Source organism: Apteryx mantelli, chromosome 25 (genome assembly GCF_036417845.1).
Source record: "Apteryx mantelli isolate bAptMan1 chromosome 25, bAptMan1.hap1, whole genome shotgun sequence".
In the NCBI taxonomy this organism is placed as follows: Eukaryota; Metazoa; Chordata; class Aves; order Apterygiformes; family Apterygidae; genus Apteryx; species Apteryx mantelli.
In genome coordinates this window covers 8,308,188-8,325,243 of record NC_090002.1, presented here as the reverse complement: position 1 = coordinate 8,325,243, position 17,056 = coordinate 8,308,188, and the positions used below count along the sequence as shown (strand labels likewise).

The 17,056-nt window shown below is 60.1% G+C and overlaps 2 protein-coding genes across 2 annotated transcripts; both read left to right on the top strand.

The window, feature by feature from the left end:
• The first annotated feature begins 473 nt into the window (after positions 1–473).
• On the top strand, positions 474–2,460 carry GOLT1A (golgi transport 1A). The gene is made up of 5 exons (XM_013943154.2): positions 474–903; positions 1,192–1,283; positions 1,448–1,626; positions 1,856–1,919; positions 2,122–2,460. The coding sequence occupies exons 1-5, from the start codon at positions 723–725 to the stop codon at positions 2,158–2,160; spliced, it is 555 nt and encodes a 184-aa protein (XP_013798608.2). The 5' UTR covers positions 474–722; the 3' UTR covers positions 2,161–2,460.
• A 6,004-nt stretch (positions 2,461–8,464) lies between these two features.
• Positions 8,465–13,216, top strand: REN (renin). The gene is made up of 10 exons (XM_067310440.1): positions 8,465–8,565; positions 9,439–9,595; positions 10,017–10,140; positions 10,430–10,548; positions 10,722–10,918; positions 11,401–11,409; positions 11,726–11,848; positions 12,403–12,547; positions 12,655–12,753; positions 13,055–13,216. Exons 1-10 carry the CDS (start codon positions 8,465–8,467, stop codon positions 13,214–13,216), a joined length of 1,236 nt encoding a protein of 411 aa, XP_067166541.1.
• The last annotated feature ends 3,840 nt before the right edge of the window (positions 13,217–17,056 follow it).

The following is a 17,056-nucleotide window of genomic DNA, read 5'->3' as shown; positions in this document are numbered from 1 at the left end:
TTTTAACTGTTATTTTAATTCTTAATTTTATTTTGGTTATTATTTTTCATAACACTTCATATTCCAGTGACTTGTAACCGAGAAAGGATTTGCATCGGGAGGAAATCTATTTATGCACTGGGGGGGTGGGGGGGGGAAGGGGGACATTTGTTTTCTGGGTTTTTTTGCTAGTGTTAGAGAAATAAAAGTATCTAAGAAACAATGCAATGTCAGTGTCTTTTGTATAAAGGTGACCTCAGATAATAATTTTAATATTAGGGCAAGGAGACAGCGCACAAACGGCTGTAGCATTTCAACTGTTCAGAGAGGCTTTTGCCTAGCCCACAACTCAGTCTGTGGCCGATGGCACTTTCCCTCCCTCCCTCCCTATTTTGGGGGTTAGTTTTCCCAGTAGCGTTTATTTTAGATGTAGCTACTCAACAGTCAGCTCTCACGGGGGGAAAAAAAAGAAATGCGTTTGTACCTTGCAAGTTTGTATAAAGCCAATGAATAAAACGGCTGGTTTGTAAAGAGAGGGCATGTGGAGCGGGTCCTGACGCCGAGGGCTGCTGGATGCAACCGAGAGATCCCCAGGGACTCCCAAGCCCTCCGGCCTCTCCCGGTTTCAGGGATTGCTCCGAGCGCGGTCAGGTCCTTCCCAGGGAGCAAGAGGCAGAGGATGGAGCAGGGAGGGCAGCACCCGGCAGCAGGACGCGGCCGTGCTGCCGGCTCCGCTGGGGGCGATGGCTCGCCCCAGGAGGTGCCGGGCGCGGGCAGGCGGGTTAATGATTTGCAGGATGACGTGGGGACTAAAGGCCTTTCCAAGGGTCACTGCCGGCGAAGCATGTGCAAGCGCGGCCGCCCTCGCCCGGCCTCACCCCAGTCCCGGGACCGGCAAGATGGTGTCGCTGACGGACTTTCAGCGTAAGCGGGGTGGGCGGCGCGGGGTCGGCACTGCCCCGGCGGCGATGCCGGGGCCCCGTGGGCACTGGGGATGCTCCATAGCTCGGAGCTGGGGCCAGAGGCTGCGTTGATCGGATTGGTTAGAGGGACGACGGCAAGCCTGGTCGTGGCCCCCAGTCCTGGGCTCGCAGCGGGAGCCCGGTCGGGATGCGGGATAAGGACCAGCAGACCCACGCGGGGCACTGAGCCGCTGGCTCCTGGGCTTGTGCCGCATGCCAGAGCCATCATTGTGGTCCCCATCCTCCACAGGGATCGGCGTGGGACTGGTTGGCTTTGGCCTCTTCTTCATCCTTTTTGGGATGCTCTTGTACTTTGACTCGGTGCTCCTGGCCTTCGGAAACGTGAGTACCACAGGGCTGGGGCTTCCTGGTCCTGCTGGCGGCTGGTGCTTGGAGGTTGCAACCGAGGGGCTCTCCTGGCCAGGCTGGACGGAGGAGCAGATGCTAGTGCCAAAGCAGGAGCAAAGAAGCCATCCAAGCAGAGCTTTTCCCATTCCTCCTGCTAGATCCTCTTCCTCTCCGGCCTGGTCTTCATCATCGGCTTCAGAAGGACGTTCACCTTCTTCTTCCAGAGGCCAAAACTGAAGGGCACCAGCTTCTTCCTGGGAGGGGTCCTCATCGTCCTCATGAGGTGGCCCCTCCTGGGAATGCTGCTGGAGGCCTACGGCTTCATCACCCTCTTCAGGTTTGTTCTCCACCGAGTGCCTGTTCCTTGTGAGCTTCTCCCGAATTAAACCAGATGAGCAGCTGGGGTTTCCAACCTGGAAAACCCCACCAGAGAGGTCCTGTTTTGGACCAGCGTGGGGAGCCAGGGACCATGCCATGGCTCCTGCCACCGGCCCCAGGCAGACCCCTGCTCCCTGGCGCGAGCTGCCCCAGCACGGGATGTAACAGAGACTTGTGTTTTGATGCAGGAGTTTTTTCCCAGTGGCTTTTGGATTTTTGGGCACATTGGGAAACATCCCGCTGCTGAGCAAGGTGAGCAGGCGCTGGGCACGGTTTTCACGTATGGATGTGAAGCTCGTGGTTTGCAGTCCGTGGGTGATATAAATCAGTATCTCTGCTGAATTAGGCATGCGTGGTCATGAATGTGCAGGGGAAGTTCACCGCGGTCTCTCCGCAGCTCCTGGAGGATGCACCGAAGTATTTGACTGCTAATCAGGAATTGTCACTCTTGCAGCTGTTGCAGAAACTCGGCGACACCAGCTCCATGGTGTGACCTCGAAGATGAGCCGTGCTGCTAGAGGTGGGACACAGCGAGCGAGCTCTGGGCCCGGCTCTCCTGCACCTGCCTAACCTGCACCCTGGGACCCCTCGCGCTGGTTGGAGCAGTCTGTCCCTGGGGACGGTGCCTCGCTACCCCGCTGGGCTCTCAGCGGCGACCCACAGCCTGCCAGGAGCGAGCGGGTCGTGCGCGAGGCTCCCGAGCCCAAAAGTTGTGCCATCTGGGACTGTGTAATGTTTTCCTTTTTTGTCTTCCCCTAATGAGAGTTGGATTTAATTAAAATACATGTCTGAAACCAAATCTGGGCCATGCTTCCTTCCTGTGGGTCAGGGCCTGCTCCAGCTCCTCTTAGTGCCACCAAAAGGCACCATGGTCATGGCTGGAGGTGGCACAGGGACCTTCCCATGGCTTTGGATGGAGGTGGCATGGGGACCATCCTATGGCCATGGCCGGAGGTGGCATAGCAGGGGGTTGTGGCCACCTGTGCCTGCAGCATTCCTGCTCACCAGGTGCTGACTTTTTGAAGGGACTTTGCTCGCTCGAGGAGAGTGGCAGGGCGCCCGGGAGGGCGAATCCTCCCTCGTAGGGCTTTTACACGAGGCAGAGGCAGCCGTGCTGGGAGAGCCCCGCATCGCCACGTACCGCACAGGCGAGGAGGCCTGTGACGAGGGCGGCTGTTCCCAGTGTCCCCTCACTGTGGTGGCCTGGCTGGCCCCAGCAGCCCTGTGGGTCGTGGAGCTGTGTTCCCAAGCAGTCCGGCATGGATACGGGCCGCGGATAGCAGAGCCGCCCATAAAACAGCGGAAGAGGGCAGGGGAGGTTAGGAAAACACCCATTAAAGCCCATTAACATTTCATGACCTGATCGAAGGAGAGTAAATTACCCTTTTCAGATTCAGTGACCATGAAAAAGCAAATGACATCTGGGGTTATTAATTAATCAAGAGATGCTGGGGGGGGACGACAAAATACTTGGAGAGAAGAACACGAAGATAGAGATCCAGTGCTCCCTATCTCCGAACATTATTGGCCAGGACTTGCTTTTCCTATAGCCCCATTCCCTGCTCAAGGATGGGAGGTGGAGGAAGAGGAGTTTGGGTTTGCAGGCTGGATGCGTAGCAGGTAACGTGTGCCCGAGCTCGGGTGAGTGACACCGGCTGTAGGCGCCAGGCAGCTCCCCCGGGGCTCCACCAGCAGGAGCATCTTGCGCGTCCACTGCCTCTCCTGAAGCCCGACTCCTCCGCGAAGGTGGGCAGGGGGAGCCAGGCCAGCTGCCCGCCTGCGACCCAGAAGCTCTTTGCAAGGTAGGTGGCACTGGGGCAAAGCCCGAGGAGGGAAGGAGCAGCAGGGCCGTGCTGGTGAAGCAACACCTCCAGCTCCTCAGGTCCTGCGTGTCTGCATCGCTCCGGGGAGGTCCGCGGAGAGCTGCAGCTCTGTCCCAGAGCAGGAGCCAGCCCCATCAACTCGCGTTCAAATTTGCACAAGCTAAATGGATGTGAGCCAGGTTTCTACACGTGCATGGGAAGCTGGGTGCAAGCATAAGTTTAATTAAAGCAGGGCAGTTACATCAAAGTTGGTCCCTGTGCGGATACCCTTCTTAAATTGCAAGAATTAATTATTGCGTTTGAGTTAAACCTGCTCCCTCCTGATTGAAGCACAGCCTAAATAAGCTGATTGCTGTGCCTGTTGGCACTAGGAAGACATTGCACCAGTGCCTCCGCTGAGGTTTGCTGTTAGTTTGCTTCAGGTGGAAGCAGATCTTTCACAGAACGAGCTCTCCAGGAGGCATAAATGAGGGCTGCTCCCTTGTGGCTGGTTCCAAGGGGCTGCAGGTTGCAGAGGAGGCTCTCAAGAGGAAATGCAGCTGGGAATTTTCTGGTGCAAGCTTGGTGGGGTGGGAGGAGGGTAGAGGTGGGTCCAGGCCCATGGGCATCGTGGCTGGTTTCGGCAGTAAAGCAGAGGTGCTCAGAGCAGAGGGAGAGCCAGGCAGCTGTTTGCAGAGGAAGGATGGGTGAGGAAGAGCAGGCTTGTTGTGCAGGTAAGTGAGGGCTGTGGCCTCCCTACAGCTTAGCTGGAATCCCTGTCTTTGCTTCATCTCAGCTGAAAACTTGGTTTTCTTCAAGCTTCATCTTCAGGCAGCCACCAAAAGAAAGAGGAATGGTCCTAAAGATGTCACATGCACGATAACCTGATCCCCCTACTCCCCTCTGTGGCATCTAGTGTGGGTGAGCTGGGGTTGTGCACCCCAACTGCTTTAAGACACTGTTACCTCACCCTGCTGAAAAAAAACATCAAGCAAGTCCAAGTGGAGCATCGAGCTTGGGGAGCAGCAGGGCTTTATTTCTGCGGAGGCTCCCAGCATCGCTGCCGCTCAGCAGCAAACAGGGGAGCTGCTGCGGCTGCCTCTGGGCCGGAGCAGGCAGAAGGGAGCTGGGCCAGGCGCCGGCCCGTGTTCCTGAAGCTTGTTGTAGGGGAAGGTTTTTCCTTCTGGTTCCGTAAATTGCTATTTCAATGTGCCCTGCTGGAGCAGTTTGGGTTTTAAGAAAACACTTTGGTTGAAGCCCTGGCTCTGCTGACGTCAATGGTCAAATTCCCCCTGGTGTCAGTGCGATCCAGATTCTCCTGCGAGTCCTTCCCAAAAACTGCTTCTACGCTCAAGCTTTTCCGTCACTTGGAACAAGGATCCTCACCAGCCCCACGTGATTTTTTTCGGCAACAAACTTGCAGTATAGAAAAGTATGTGAAGTGCGTGTGTTGCTGAGTGGGAAAGATTGAAATATATCTACGTTTTGTACCATTTTTCAAAGGTCCCTCAGGAAAAAGGCTATTCGGTAAAACTTCCTAATGACCTTGCTAGGGAGGGACTGTTCCAAGTACTTTGCATTCCAAATTTAAGAGTTACACTTGTTCAGATCAGCCCAGCATTACAGGAGCAAGCCTATCTTGCAGGAAAGCACTTTTTTCTCCTTGGAAAGTGCTTTTTTTCCTTGAAATCATTCTTAGCCTGATCATTTGATTCCTTGAAAGCCGATAGGAAATAAGTTAAGAGCGTGTTGCCATGTTATTTCCAGATGAGATCTTTATAGGTACATAACCATGTGAAACACCAGCCCTTCGCAGTGAACCGCAGCAGGTTTCCAACAACAGCGCACAAATCAGCCCGGGGAAATTGCAGCCTTGCTTGATGGCCTGGTACCTTAGCTCACTGCCAGTGCTCGGGGCGAGCGTCACTTCTGTTAGCAGAAGGCATGGACGCTTCAAGGCTGGATGGGACAAATTAAAGCATCCTCCCTGCTGATAAAATATGCCGGAGATGGTCTGTGGGACTACTGGTTATTTATTTGTAGCTGCTGAGGGTCTCTGGGACCGGGGGGTATCTCGGCTGTGCTCGCGAGCCTCCTGCCCCACCAGCCCCAGCCTGGCTCGCTGCAGAGAGGTGCCATCCGTGCTCTTTCCTTCCTCCGTGCCCCCGGTTCCCGCACCCCGGGCACAAGCGCACCTTTGGCTAGTTATTTAAAGCCCTGTGTCAGGTCTCTTCAATTCTGTTCCCATGCACCAGCTGCTAATCTCTGTTTGCTGCTGGTGGAGGTGATTAAAAAATGCATGGCAGGGTCTCGAGAAGCCTTCGAGCAGCTGCTCCTGCAGCTGCAGGAATGGGCGAGGAGGGCAGAGGAGACGGTGCTGAGAGAGCGCACTGCTCCGGTAAGTCGTTTTTCCCTGTTACACCTCAATCCAAGGGGCTGCGGTGCTGTCTCTTTGCAGGGAAGGGCTGTTGTCCTCGGGGGCTGTGAGCCCTGAGGTTTTTCCCAGCCGATTCCTGCTCCACCACTGGCCCTGCAACAGATGAGTGTCTGTCCACCTGCCCCTCCGAGGGGGAGCTGCTCCGCAGGCGCTGCCATTTCCATCGGACGTGCCCTGGGCTCTCACAGATGTGCCTCCCCCTTCCCCAGGTTAAAGGGGAGCTGGAAACGCCGGAGCCCCACAGTCCCGCGGCCCGGGAGCACCTTCCCCGGCTGACATGGCCCCTCTTCCCTGAAGTCACGCTGCAGCTCCCGGCCTCTCCTTTAGGAAGCTCGGCTCTGCAAAGTAAACAGAGCCCGCGGGATGCCCTGGGAGGGGATTTATGTCTGGTGGCCGCTCGCCAGGCGCTTTCTCATGTTGCTGCCGCTCCCAGGCGCAGCCCCGAAGCGCGGCCCGGGCCGGGCTCCTGCCTCCTGACCCCTGCGCCCCGGTGCAACCTGCGCCCGGGGCACCAGGCTCCCCCGAGTGACGCAGTCCGGGGCCGGCGGCAGCGGGACCCTGCGTGGGAAAAGACGTCAGGGGAGCCGGGCCCTGACCCCGCGGAGCAAACCCCGGCGGGACGGGGGCTGGACCCGGCTGGCGCAGGAGGGGGCCGGGATGCTCTGGCACGGAGCAGCCCTGCCGACCAGGGCTGAGCCTCGGTGCCCCCCGGGCACCCGCTTGGGCTCAGCCCCCCCCCCCCAGCTCCAAACGCTGCAGAAACCCCGCGTGGGAGGAAGGCTCTCGAGCCCTGGGTTGGAGGGGACCCATCTAGCTCCGGGGGAGCCCCCAGCCTCCGGCAGCCCCTTGGCACCGGTACCTGCTGGACAAGGGTGACGGCGGTGCCCTGAATAAACGCCGTCTGCAACAGGAGCACGTCAGTGTGCTCGGGTAGCCGGGCGTTTCGAGGCAGGGGCTGTTATGTAAGCTGGCTTCTTCCGAGAACATTTTTATTGCCATCACGGTAATTTCCCATCGAGGTTCCCCGGGATCGAGCGTTTGGCTCGGAGCCACGGGACCCGATCCAGCACCGACCGGGTGCTGTGCCAGGACCCGCAGCCCTGGTGAGCGCAGGAACCCTCCGTGCACCAGGGTGGGAGCCAAGCAGCAGAGCCGGTCCTCGGCCAGTCCAAACCCCCCGGGGGGGGGGACCAGCAATGCACCTGTAGTAACGAGTCCTCGGAGCCCAAGCTGGCATTTTGCAAGCAGATCGGGTGCCCTCCCGGTAACGTGTGGCCTGCAGGTTCCCTTCAGTGCATGCCCTGGTCTTACGCTAAGTAAGAGGCAGACTTGAGCCTTGTTAACAGGCTCCATCCACCTTTGCCTGTGTTTCGAGTCGTGGAGGGTGCTGGGTGGGATCCCCGAGCCCCTGGGCTGGCCGCAGCCTGGGGAAGGCCCTTCAGGCTGCTGGGCTGGGGAACTCCCTGCTCCTGGCCAAGGCATCCCGTAGGAAAACCCAGGGAAGCAGCCCACCCCCCTCTGCTGCCCTCTTGGAGGCATTTCCGGAGAAGCTCTTTTTTTTCCAGGAGGAGGCTGGTGGATCAGAGCTGGGAAGCAGTGCCATGGGCAAAGGGGAATTTTCTTTCCCCTTCCAAAATGCAGAGCAGGACCAGGTGCAGCAGGTCAGGCACCGAGAGCCACGCTGGGCTACTGGGCACCTTTGCACCTTGCTTGTACAGGACAGAGAGCAGACTGCTCTTCCTGACCACAGCGTGAATGGCCAGGCCATGGGCATCTCTACCTTGATATAACGTCATATGCAACAACTGCAATGAGTTTCGCTGTTCTCTGCAACTGGACTCTGCACTCAAGGAGACTGCGCTCACCAGCTGGTGTAACTGGGCTGGGTGGTGCTTTCCCTGCTTGCCGTGTGCTCTGTGCAGCACCTGAAAGGGCAGTGTGGTCTAGTGGTTTTGCGGTTGATATTTGTGAGGCCGAGGGGACTGCAGCTGAGTGCCAGAGCCTGCTTTTCTTGGCTCTGGGGTCTTTGGGAAAAACCGGTTCCTCTGCACCTTCTTTCCCCCACTGCAGCGTGGGGCTAGTAAAGCTGTTCAGGGCCAGAGCATGCTTCAGGTCCCCGACGGAGCAAGCCCTGCTTAGACCTGAGCCATCACCGCTGTCTTCAGTGCTGCTCTTCTGATTGACACCGGCAGGCATTTGGCCTGTGCCCTGTACATGCCGTGTTAACGACGGCCTGGTGCTGACACGCAGAAATGCTATTAATTGCAAAGAGCGTGGGTTAGTGGCTCTGAGCTATTCATGGCTTCCCGTGCCAGCCGTGATCCTCAGCGGTGCCTACCTGCCGGCCTGGGCCGTGTGTCCTGCACAGGGCTCGCCGGCCCGGGCCGCCCTGGCTGTGGGCACGGGGTGCCAGCGGGCAGCGTTCTCCAGCCCTCCCCCAGCCCATGGGGAGGAGAAACCCACGCGGATGCAGAAACTCAGGCTATAAAAGCACCCTCCCCTTGGAGACACGAAGCAATCTGCTGTCGAAGGAGGAGGTGGCCCGGGGAGAGCTCGCGATGCCGGCAGGACAAAGCAGCAGGGTGCAGCGGTTTTTGGTCTTCGTGGCTGTGACCTGCGGCACCAGCATCTTCCACTCGCCAACCCAGGGTCTGCAAAGGTAGCAGTTGTGCACGTTGCTCGTGGGCTGCAATGCACCAGGTCTTGCTGTCTCCCGTCATTTCTTGGTGCTTTGGCTGGTGCTGAGAACTGAGGACTCTCCTCCTGCAGCACCTGGGGCAGCTGCTTGCCTTCAGAGCAGCTAGAAAACACCTTTCCTTTTCCTTTTCTTCTGCTCACTAGCATCTGTGGTCTCCCTTGCTCCTCTTCCCCTCTCCCTTTGAGCACTCATGGCTTAGCAGCATCTCTGTTTCAAAAAGAAAAAGCAACGAGGCCAAGATGAAGCGCTTCCCTTGCAATCCAGAAGAGCTGAGCCCCAGGCTGGGCTCTGCTCAGCTAAACCCAATTATGGTGGCTCTGTGCTGCTGGAGCAGTAATAACCCCCCGGGGGGTATCTGCTGTGGCAGGAGCTACCTCTCCCTGCTCCCTTGGGGCCCCTTCCCTGGCTGTGTTCGGGGGAAGAGGCTGCCGCATCTGCCTGCAGGCTCCTGGAGCCGGCACAGTCTTCTCCATCCTTGAGCCCGGAGCTGCTGCAGGCTGCATCCGGCCACATCTGGACCCGGGTGCTATCGGTACCCACCGGGCAGCACTACCCCAGCCTGTGTCCCCAGGTCACCGCCACCAGCCCTGGCCCCAGCAGGATGGCGGCTCCGGAGGCCGGTGCGGCTAGCGAGGCAGGCGTAGGGCTAGCCACGGCCGCGGGAGCAGGGCCTGGCTTGGCGGCCCCCGGGGCTCGGGTGCCCGGCGGGCTGCGGCGGGGAGCTGCTGCCATCTAGAGCCACCCGGCTGGATTTCCCGCGGCAGGACTGCGCGGGGAGCGAGGGGGGTCTCCTGCGCGGAGGCCCCACGGCCCTCTCCTCCGCCCGCCCGGCAGGATCGCGCTGCGGAGGATGCCCTCCATCCGCCAGACGCTGCAGGAGATGGGCGTGAAGGTGTCGGACGTCTTCCCCGAGCTGAGGCAGAGCAAACGCCGTGGCGCGGCCGGCCCTCGGAATGGGACAGCTCCCACCGTCCTCACTAACTACCTGGACGTGAGTGTCTCCCGCGCGCGGGGCTCATCCCCAGCACGGCCCCGGTCCCCCTTGCGACCCTGCTGCGGGGCAGGGCGATGTGTCTATGCCGGCCTCCATCCCTCCTCCCCAGCCCCTTGCAGGCGCAGGTTTAGGTGTCTCGCTCCCCCGTGCCCAGGAGCGACCCCTGGGCAGCAGGGATGCTCCAGTGCCCAGTGCTGCCTGTCCCCATGGATGAGCCTGGCAGTGGAGCGGCGCTTACGTCCTGCAGCCCCTTGGTCTGTGCAACCTGCCCGGGCTGACTCCAGCGCTGCCGTGGCTGGGAAGGGAGGGACGTTCCCCAGCCCCGAAATCCCAAATACCACCTCAATGGGGGGAGATGAGCCGTCTGCCGCGTGAGCTGGGCCCCTCGGTGACGCTCCCCGCGCTGTGCCTCCTCCAGACCCAGTACTTCGGCGAGATCAGCATCGGCACCCCAGCGCAGACCTTCAAGGTGGTCTTCGACACGGGCTCGGCCAACCTGTGGGTGCCGTCCCACAAGTGCTCGCCCCTGTACAGCGCCTGCGGTGAGCGCCGGGCTGCGCCGTGAGCACCCTCGGGGCCCGGGAACGGGCCTGGGGGGAGAAACGCCGTCCAGCCTCAGCCCTGCGGGTCCCTTCGTCTCCGCAGGGCTGCTCAGAGCGGGCTGACGCTGTTAAGCTTCCCGCAGCTGGGTGTCCCACTGCTCCTGTGGAGCCCCCTGATGCTGGGACACTCGTCCCGCGGCGTTGGGGTTGGGGGAGCAGGGGCCACCAGCCGGCCCTGCTGCGGCCGCCTTCCTCGCCTCCTCTTTGATGCACGTCCCCCCCTCCCCAGTTTCCCACAGCCGCTACGACTCCTCCAAATCGCGCACGTACATAGCGAATGGCACGGGGTTCGCGATCCGCTATGGGACGGGGACCGTCAAAGGCTTCCTCAGCCAGGACATCGTCATGGTGAGTGCCTGCCCCGGCTTGCAGAGCCAGAGCCACCGAGGTAAGGAGAGACGTCCACGCACACGGCTCTGCTCCCACCTACAAGCACAGGAGTTACCCCAGAGCGGGGGGCTCTGCTGGGCATTTGCCCCCCGAGCTCCCTGCGAGGATGCTCATGCTCTTCCCCTCCGCAGGTATCAGATATCCCCATCGTCCAGGTCTTTGCCGAGGCCACGGCGCTGCCTGCCTTCCCCTTCATCTTCGCCAGGTTTGACGGGGTGCTGGGCATGGGCTACCCCAGCCAGGCCATCGACGGCATCACCCCCGTCTTCGACCGGATCCTCTCCCAGCAGATCCTCAAGGAGGATGTGTTTTCCGTCTACTACAACCGGTGGGTCCCGCGGGGAGCAGGCGCCCGGGCTGGGGAGGGTGTTTGTCCTGCCAGGCGTGGGTGTTGCAAGCACTGGTGCTGAATTTGCAGCTCAGCCGGCGCTGCAGGGGCCAGTGGGAGCGGAGGTGGGTGAGGGCATGGGCACCACTCATGGAGGGTGCCTGGAGGAGCTGGGGTGGCACAAGGCAGAGCAAGAGATGGAGCAGAGCGGATGTTCACCCGAAGCTTCCCGGCAGAGTTCCCAACACCGGGAACGGCTGCTTCCAGCTAGTTTGTTGCTGTCGAATCGTGCAAAGTCTCTAGCTTTGCTAGCAGTGCTGGATCATCGCAGCTGGGAGCGAATTCAGTGCTCCAGCTAAGGGCAAAATATGTAAATAAATGAAAAATCATCAATGGGACGAAGCCACAGCCTTGTCCGGGCGCCGCGTGGGTCCGCAGCCGCCCTCCGCTCACAGGCTCATGGCGCATCTCTCTCTTTGCAGAGCTTCCAAGTAAGAAGATGGAAAGCGCGAGTGCTCTCAGGACGGTGCCCCACTAACAGTCCCCTGCGCGCCCGGGCCCCGGCCGGGTGCTGCTTCCTACGAGCTCCCGGGACCCTCTGCCCGCCACCTGCCTGGGCACGGGGAACCTGCACGGAGCGGCTCGGGGACCGCGGCGCAGCCCTTTCTCCCGGCGCCTTCCCACCTCCGTGCACTAACCCCGCGTCTCTCCCGCTGCGCCTCGCGCTCTGCCGCCGCTAACCGGGTCAGCAAGGCTCGGGGACGGATGGGGGCTGTGGGGGAAACCACGCCGTGCTTTGCCTCCCAGGAACTCCCCTCTGAAACCTGGCGGGGAAATCATCCTTGGGGGAAGCGACCCAGCCTACTACACCGGGGACTTCCACTACGTGAGCGTCAGCAAGAGCGGATACTGGCAGATCAGCATGAAGGGGTGAGACGGGGAACCGGCCGCCTGGGCACCGTGCGGGCTCGGCGCTGCCCGCATCCCCGGGCATGCTGGGGCCGGCTGGGAAAAGCCCGCCGGCTGCGCGGGAAGGGGGGCAACGCGGTCTGCGGAGGCTGGCATTCGCTTGGAAGGTTCCTATGGCACGTGGCTGCTCCCGAGGAGCCGCGGTACCCGCCGGGGAGCGCGGAGGGGGTGGCACCGTGGGCCGATTTCATTGGGAAGCAGCAGGGGAAGAGTTTAACCCCCTTTAGTCCCACAGAAGTAGCGTGAGGCACTGAAACAGCTCTGCTTTGTGTTTTTTAAGGCACATGATTAAGCTTAGCTTTCACATCCGAGAAGCTTTTCAGGGAGCGTTCCCGGTGCCCCGGAGACACCGGGATCGGCACGTGCTCGGCTTGGCCGGCGTTCCCCTAGCTGGCCGGGCTGAGCCACCAAAGCTGCGGCGTGCTTGCCGGCGGGCACGCGTGCTCCCGGCACGGCACCGGCCCTCCGGGAGCCCTGCCGTGCTGCCGTGCCACCCCGCTTCCCTCCCGCTCCAGAGTGTCCATAGGGGCTGAAACCTTATTCTGCAAAGAAGGCTGCTCGGTGGCTATCGACACGGGAGCGTCCTACATCACCGGCCCGGCTGGCCCCGTGTCCGTGCTGATGAAAGCCATCGGGGCGGCCGAGATGGCCGAGGGAGAGGTGAGCAAACCCGCGTCCCTGCTGCACTCCTCCTTCCCGGCTGCCCTCGCCCCGGCTGCTCCTGCGCCCAGCGGACGCGGTTCAGCTCTGTCTCCTTCCTCCCGCAGTTCGTTGTCGACTGTGACAAAGTGCCGCAGCTGCCCAACATCTCCTTCCACCTGGGGGGGAAGGCCTACGGGCTCAGCGGCTCAGCCTACGTCCTCCGGGTAAGCAGGCGTCCCGCCGCGTGCCGCGGACCTCCCTGCGCGGCTGCAACGTGCCCCAGCACGGTGCTTCTCCTTCCCAAAGCCCTCCCGCTCTGCAGCGGTGTCCGGATAAGCCCCAGCTTTATCGGGTGGTTGCAGGGAGGGTTGGGATGAGCAGCAAAGCACTGAGAGAGGTAGGGCTCCGGCTTCCCGGAGAGAGGGAGGTCGGGGTCAAGCAGAAGGTGTTTCTCCAAGTGACCCTTCATCAGCTGCTCGGCAGGAGCGGGAATCTCCCTACCGCATGATCTCCTCCTCTTCGCAGCAATCCCAGTACGGGGAGGACGTCTGCGTCGTGGCTTTCTCGGGTCTGGACATCCCACCCCCGGCCGGCCCCCTCTGGATCCTGGGAGCCAGCTTCATCGGGCACTACTACACCAAGTTCGACCGGCGCAACAACCGCGTCGGCTTTGCCACGGCCCTCTGACGGCGAGGGGGGACGGGGCGGAGGGAGGCAGCCGGCTCGGAGGCAAGCGTACCGCCGAGAAGAAGCGTCTTGAAGCGCGAATGAGAACAGCGTTGCCTTAAAACGCAGCCACCTCCTCTCTGTATTGAAGCAATGGCAAAGCCTCTCCTTCTCCCACTCCCAAACCCCCGCTCTGCTTTGCGAGAGTCTCTGCTTCTGGGGGGAGCAGAGCCTGAAATGCTTTTTCTACCAAGCATGTTCAGCGTGGAGATCAAAGCGGGATCACGTGTCTGGAGTGGCAGCTCCAGAGATTTCAGGGTGATGTGCAATAGTACAACTAGTGTGCGGCAAAGCCAGCGGTGCTTGCAGGTTGCAGATGTACTGAGCAGTGACGATTTGTCACAGTCCGCGTTACTCTTTGAGTGGGAGAAAAATAATCTGGCTGTATTTAATGACAGTTTGAGCTGGTGTTAACCCTATCCCTCTCCATGACTTAGCATTAAACAAAACCTCAAAGTAACAGGCTGCTGAATTGATGCTTGTTCTTGCGGAGGAGAGAGAAATGGGACAGACTTTTAAGAGAATTGGGAAACAAGCGTTCCTTTATTGGGATTCACTGTAGCAGACGCTGCTTTTATATCATTCCCTGTACAAGAGTGAGACACTCTCCCAGCTAGTGCCAGTGCATCTACATGTAAGCAAATTGGGGTTGTTTTGATGATATGATAAACCTCCTTTCTTGTGTGTCCATGCTGCAGCCCTCTTTAGAAGATGTGATCAGCCCTAACAGCTTGATGGCAAATGAAGCTAGAGAAGCTCCCACCCAGGGCTGAGTCATAGTAACATCACACGTGCTCCTAGCCCACCTCAAGGTAAAGGAAAAGACATCCTGCTCCACTGGTGCTTCGCACCTTGCCCCAGAGCCTGCAGCGCGAGCCAGGAGGAGAAAACTGAAGCCGCTGAGGATGCTCCCTCGCTGCTCCGGGTGCCTTGGGTTAATCCACATCCTGCATTTGCTGGAAGCTGCTGTGCAACCCCAGTGCGGCTGCTTGCCGGGTGCTCCAGGAGCAGCCAGCCCTGCTGCCCTGGCCCTGGCGCAGACCCCGGGTGAGCGTGCAGGGGTGGCCAGGGCAGCAAGGCTGGGCTTTGCCTGCTTGCCCAGGTTCTCTCTTGCCCTGGTTGGAAGCAGGATCCTAGCACCACCTGGACCTGGGAAAGGGGGTATCTACATTTCAGCTCTCTCGGGTAGAGGCTCTGGGCAGCACCAACACCGAGGAGCTTCTATGTGCCCCAGGTCGTGCCCCAGTCCAAACAGCAGACAAGCCTTTTTGCAGGAGGTGAACGGCTGCAAGCAGTATCTGTGCCTCAAACTGCTTTCCCCCAGGAGGCAAACGGGAGAGTTGTTCCTGCGTGGGATACCCCTGCCTGGGGGGCTGTACATCTGCTTTACGGCTCTTTGGGGAGGGGAAGGCGCCTGCGTGTCTGATTAAGGGTAGCTGCCTTTGCCCCACCACGAAGGCAGCTCTTGCTGCCCCAGTGCCTGGATTTGTTTTCCTTGCCCTGTCGGCTCAAGCTAACAACCAGGGGCTTGTCTCTGCGCTGGCCGCGTGCGGCGATACGCAGCAGGCGCGTGCTGGAGCCGGGAGCGCCCGTGCAGGCTGGCCCAGCAGGAGGGGCAGGCTGGCGCTCTGCTCCGGCCGCTGACGTTTCGAGCTATGCGGGAACGCTGCGGTGGCTCGAGTTACAGCGCGTCTGCTGCTAATCCCAGAGCTCCACGATGCCGAGTGGTTTGCAACGTGCTCTCGCCTCCAGTTTGACCAGCTCGTGTGGCGCGACTGCCGTGGTTCACAGCCGCAGCAGAGCCCTGGGAAACGTGCCTGCAAAGCAAAGCACGTTTGGGCTTCTGGAGCAGAGCCTGGAGCAAGCCACCATCTGAGTGCAATTGCTTTGCAGAAGCTTCTCGCTCTCATTTCTGCCACCGGCAACTACTGCTGATGAATTCCCAGTGCTGCCCGGAGCACAGGCTGCAATGATTTTTTTGGGAGCGTGATGCTCCTTTAAGCACAGAAATGGCTGCTGCTGTGTGACCTTTCCTGCCAGGTAGGCAGCGGCCTCGGCGCCCGCTCGCCAGCCCTCCCTCCCCGCGAGGCACCTCGTCCCCTTCCCTGCCATGCAGAGCAGCAACATCAGCTTGCATGGAGAGGATGTGGCCAGGCGGATGTTTGTCCCCGGTGGGAGGGTAGCAGCCTCTGTGGCTGTACAGCCTAGCTCGAGCATTTAAACCTCCTAACTTCAGCACCCACAACCCCAGGCTTCCAGGGCTGGCAAACTCAAGCCACCCGATGGTGTTGTTTCAATCACTGCCTGCAGACACTGATCCATTGCTCCCGCGGCAGCAGCAAGGAGAACAGGTAGCGGCACGCACATGCTGTTGCAAGCACCGCTTGGGGCCTGGCGGTGGAGGGAAGGGGCCCCAGAGGTCAGCGCATCTCTCACTTTCACCCAGCGCTTCCTGCGCGCGCTTGTGTACCCTCCGTACATCTGCTCGCGAGCACAGGAAATCCCCGGGGCTGGGAACTGTCAGCCCCTGAAGGCAGCGCACGGGAGGGAGGCAGAGCCGCAGGGGGAGCTCCAGCGAGGGGGGGACACGCACGGGGCATCTTCTGAGCTGCAGCCTCTGCGTAACCTTTTCGCTGCACAGAGATGCTGGCAAGCTTCTCCGTTTCCTTCCTACAGCAGGGAAACTCTCTGCCTGAAAATAACTGGGCCTTCTCTGCCCTATTCCACACTGCAAAGGCTCTAGTCTGGAGAAGACACAAGTGGATCTGAGCTTGGAAAAGCACACAGGTGACTTAAACATGATGGCTTCTGCCTATGGCTCTTAGCTGGAAAACGGTCAGAGTAGGATGTTTCTTGGATCCAGTTCTGTTCCCATTCAGCACAGTTGTTCGGAGCAGCAGGAACAAAAAATGCCTGGGCTGCTGCGGTGCTGTCCTTGGGCCCCTTAAGCCAGCCTATTAACACCTCTAATAGCCTTTGCCAGGGCAATTTCCCGCTTCCTGCTGTGCAGTTCTGGCTCCAAGGCACTGCTAACCTGCAACTGCCCTGTATTAACACTTCTGATTGTTATGGCCGAGCAATTAGGCCACACTCAGCCCAGCAAAGCGGCCGGAGCAATTATGACCATCCTATTAAAACTAAAACTGACAGAGCTTGTTCTATATATAGAAACACAGGGAACGGACTGCTTTATTTTTTCCCCTTCCTTAAACGATTTCCCCCAAGTCTCCATGGTCCATTTAGCTGGCTTCAGCTGCAGCCAGCTGTAAGCTTTGGAGGGGGCATTCTTTGCTCCAAGCCCTGTGCAGTTGTTATTTCCTCTGATAATGAAGCCAGGCGGGAGCGGTGTCAGCGTGCTGCAGGGGGGCCTGGGGCAATAATGCTCTATCTTTAATTATCAAACCTCTCTCCATCCCGCCTGCAAACCCTCCTCGATACGGTGGCCAGCGCTTAATGCGTGACAAGGTGCTGGGCCTCGGGGCAGGGCCACCTCCTCCAGGGAGGACGCGTCCCTCCTGGAGCCAGGCTCCTGCCAGGCGCGACATCCCGCTCCCACGCCAGCCTTGCCCCGTTGTCCCAGGCATCTCGTGGCCTCCTCTTCCAGTCGCCAGCCCAGCCCCGGGGGGGGGGGGGAGCCGGCCGAGAGGGCCGCGGGGCTCCCGCTGCAGCCCGGCCCGGCGGCAGGTGCGCGGGGTGGAGGGTGGGGGGGTGAGGAGCCGCTGCGCCCCAGCGCGGGGAGCGAGCGAAGGAGGGAGGATGGACGGCGGATGCCGTGCGCTCCGCGGTGCGGTGCGGTGCGGT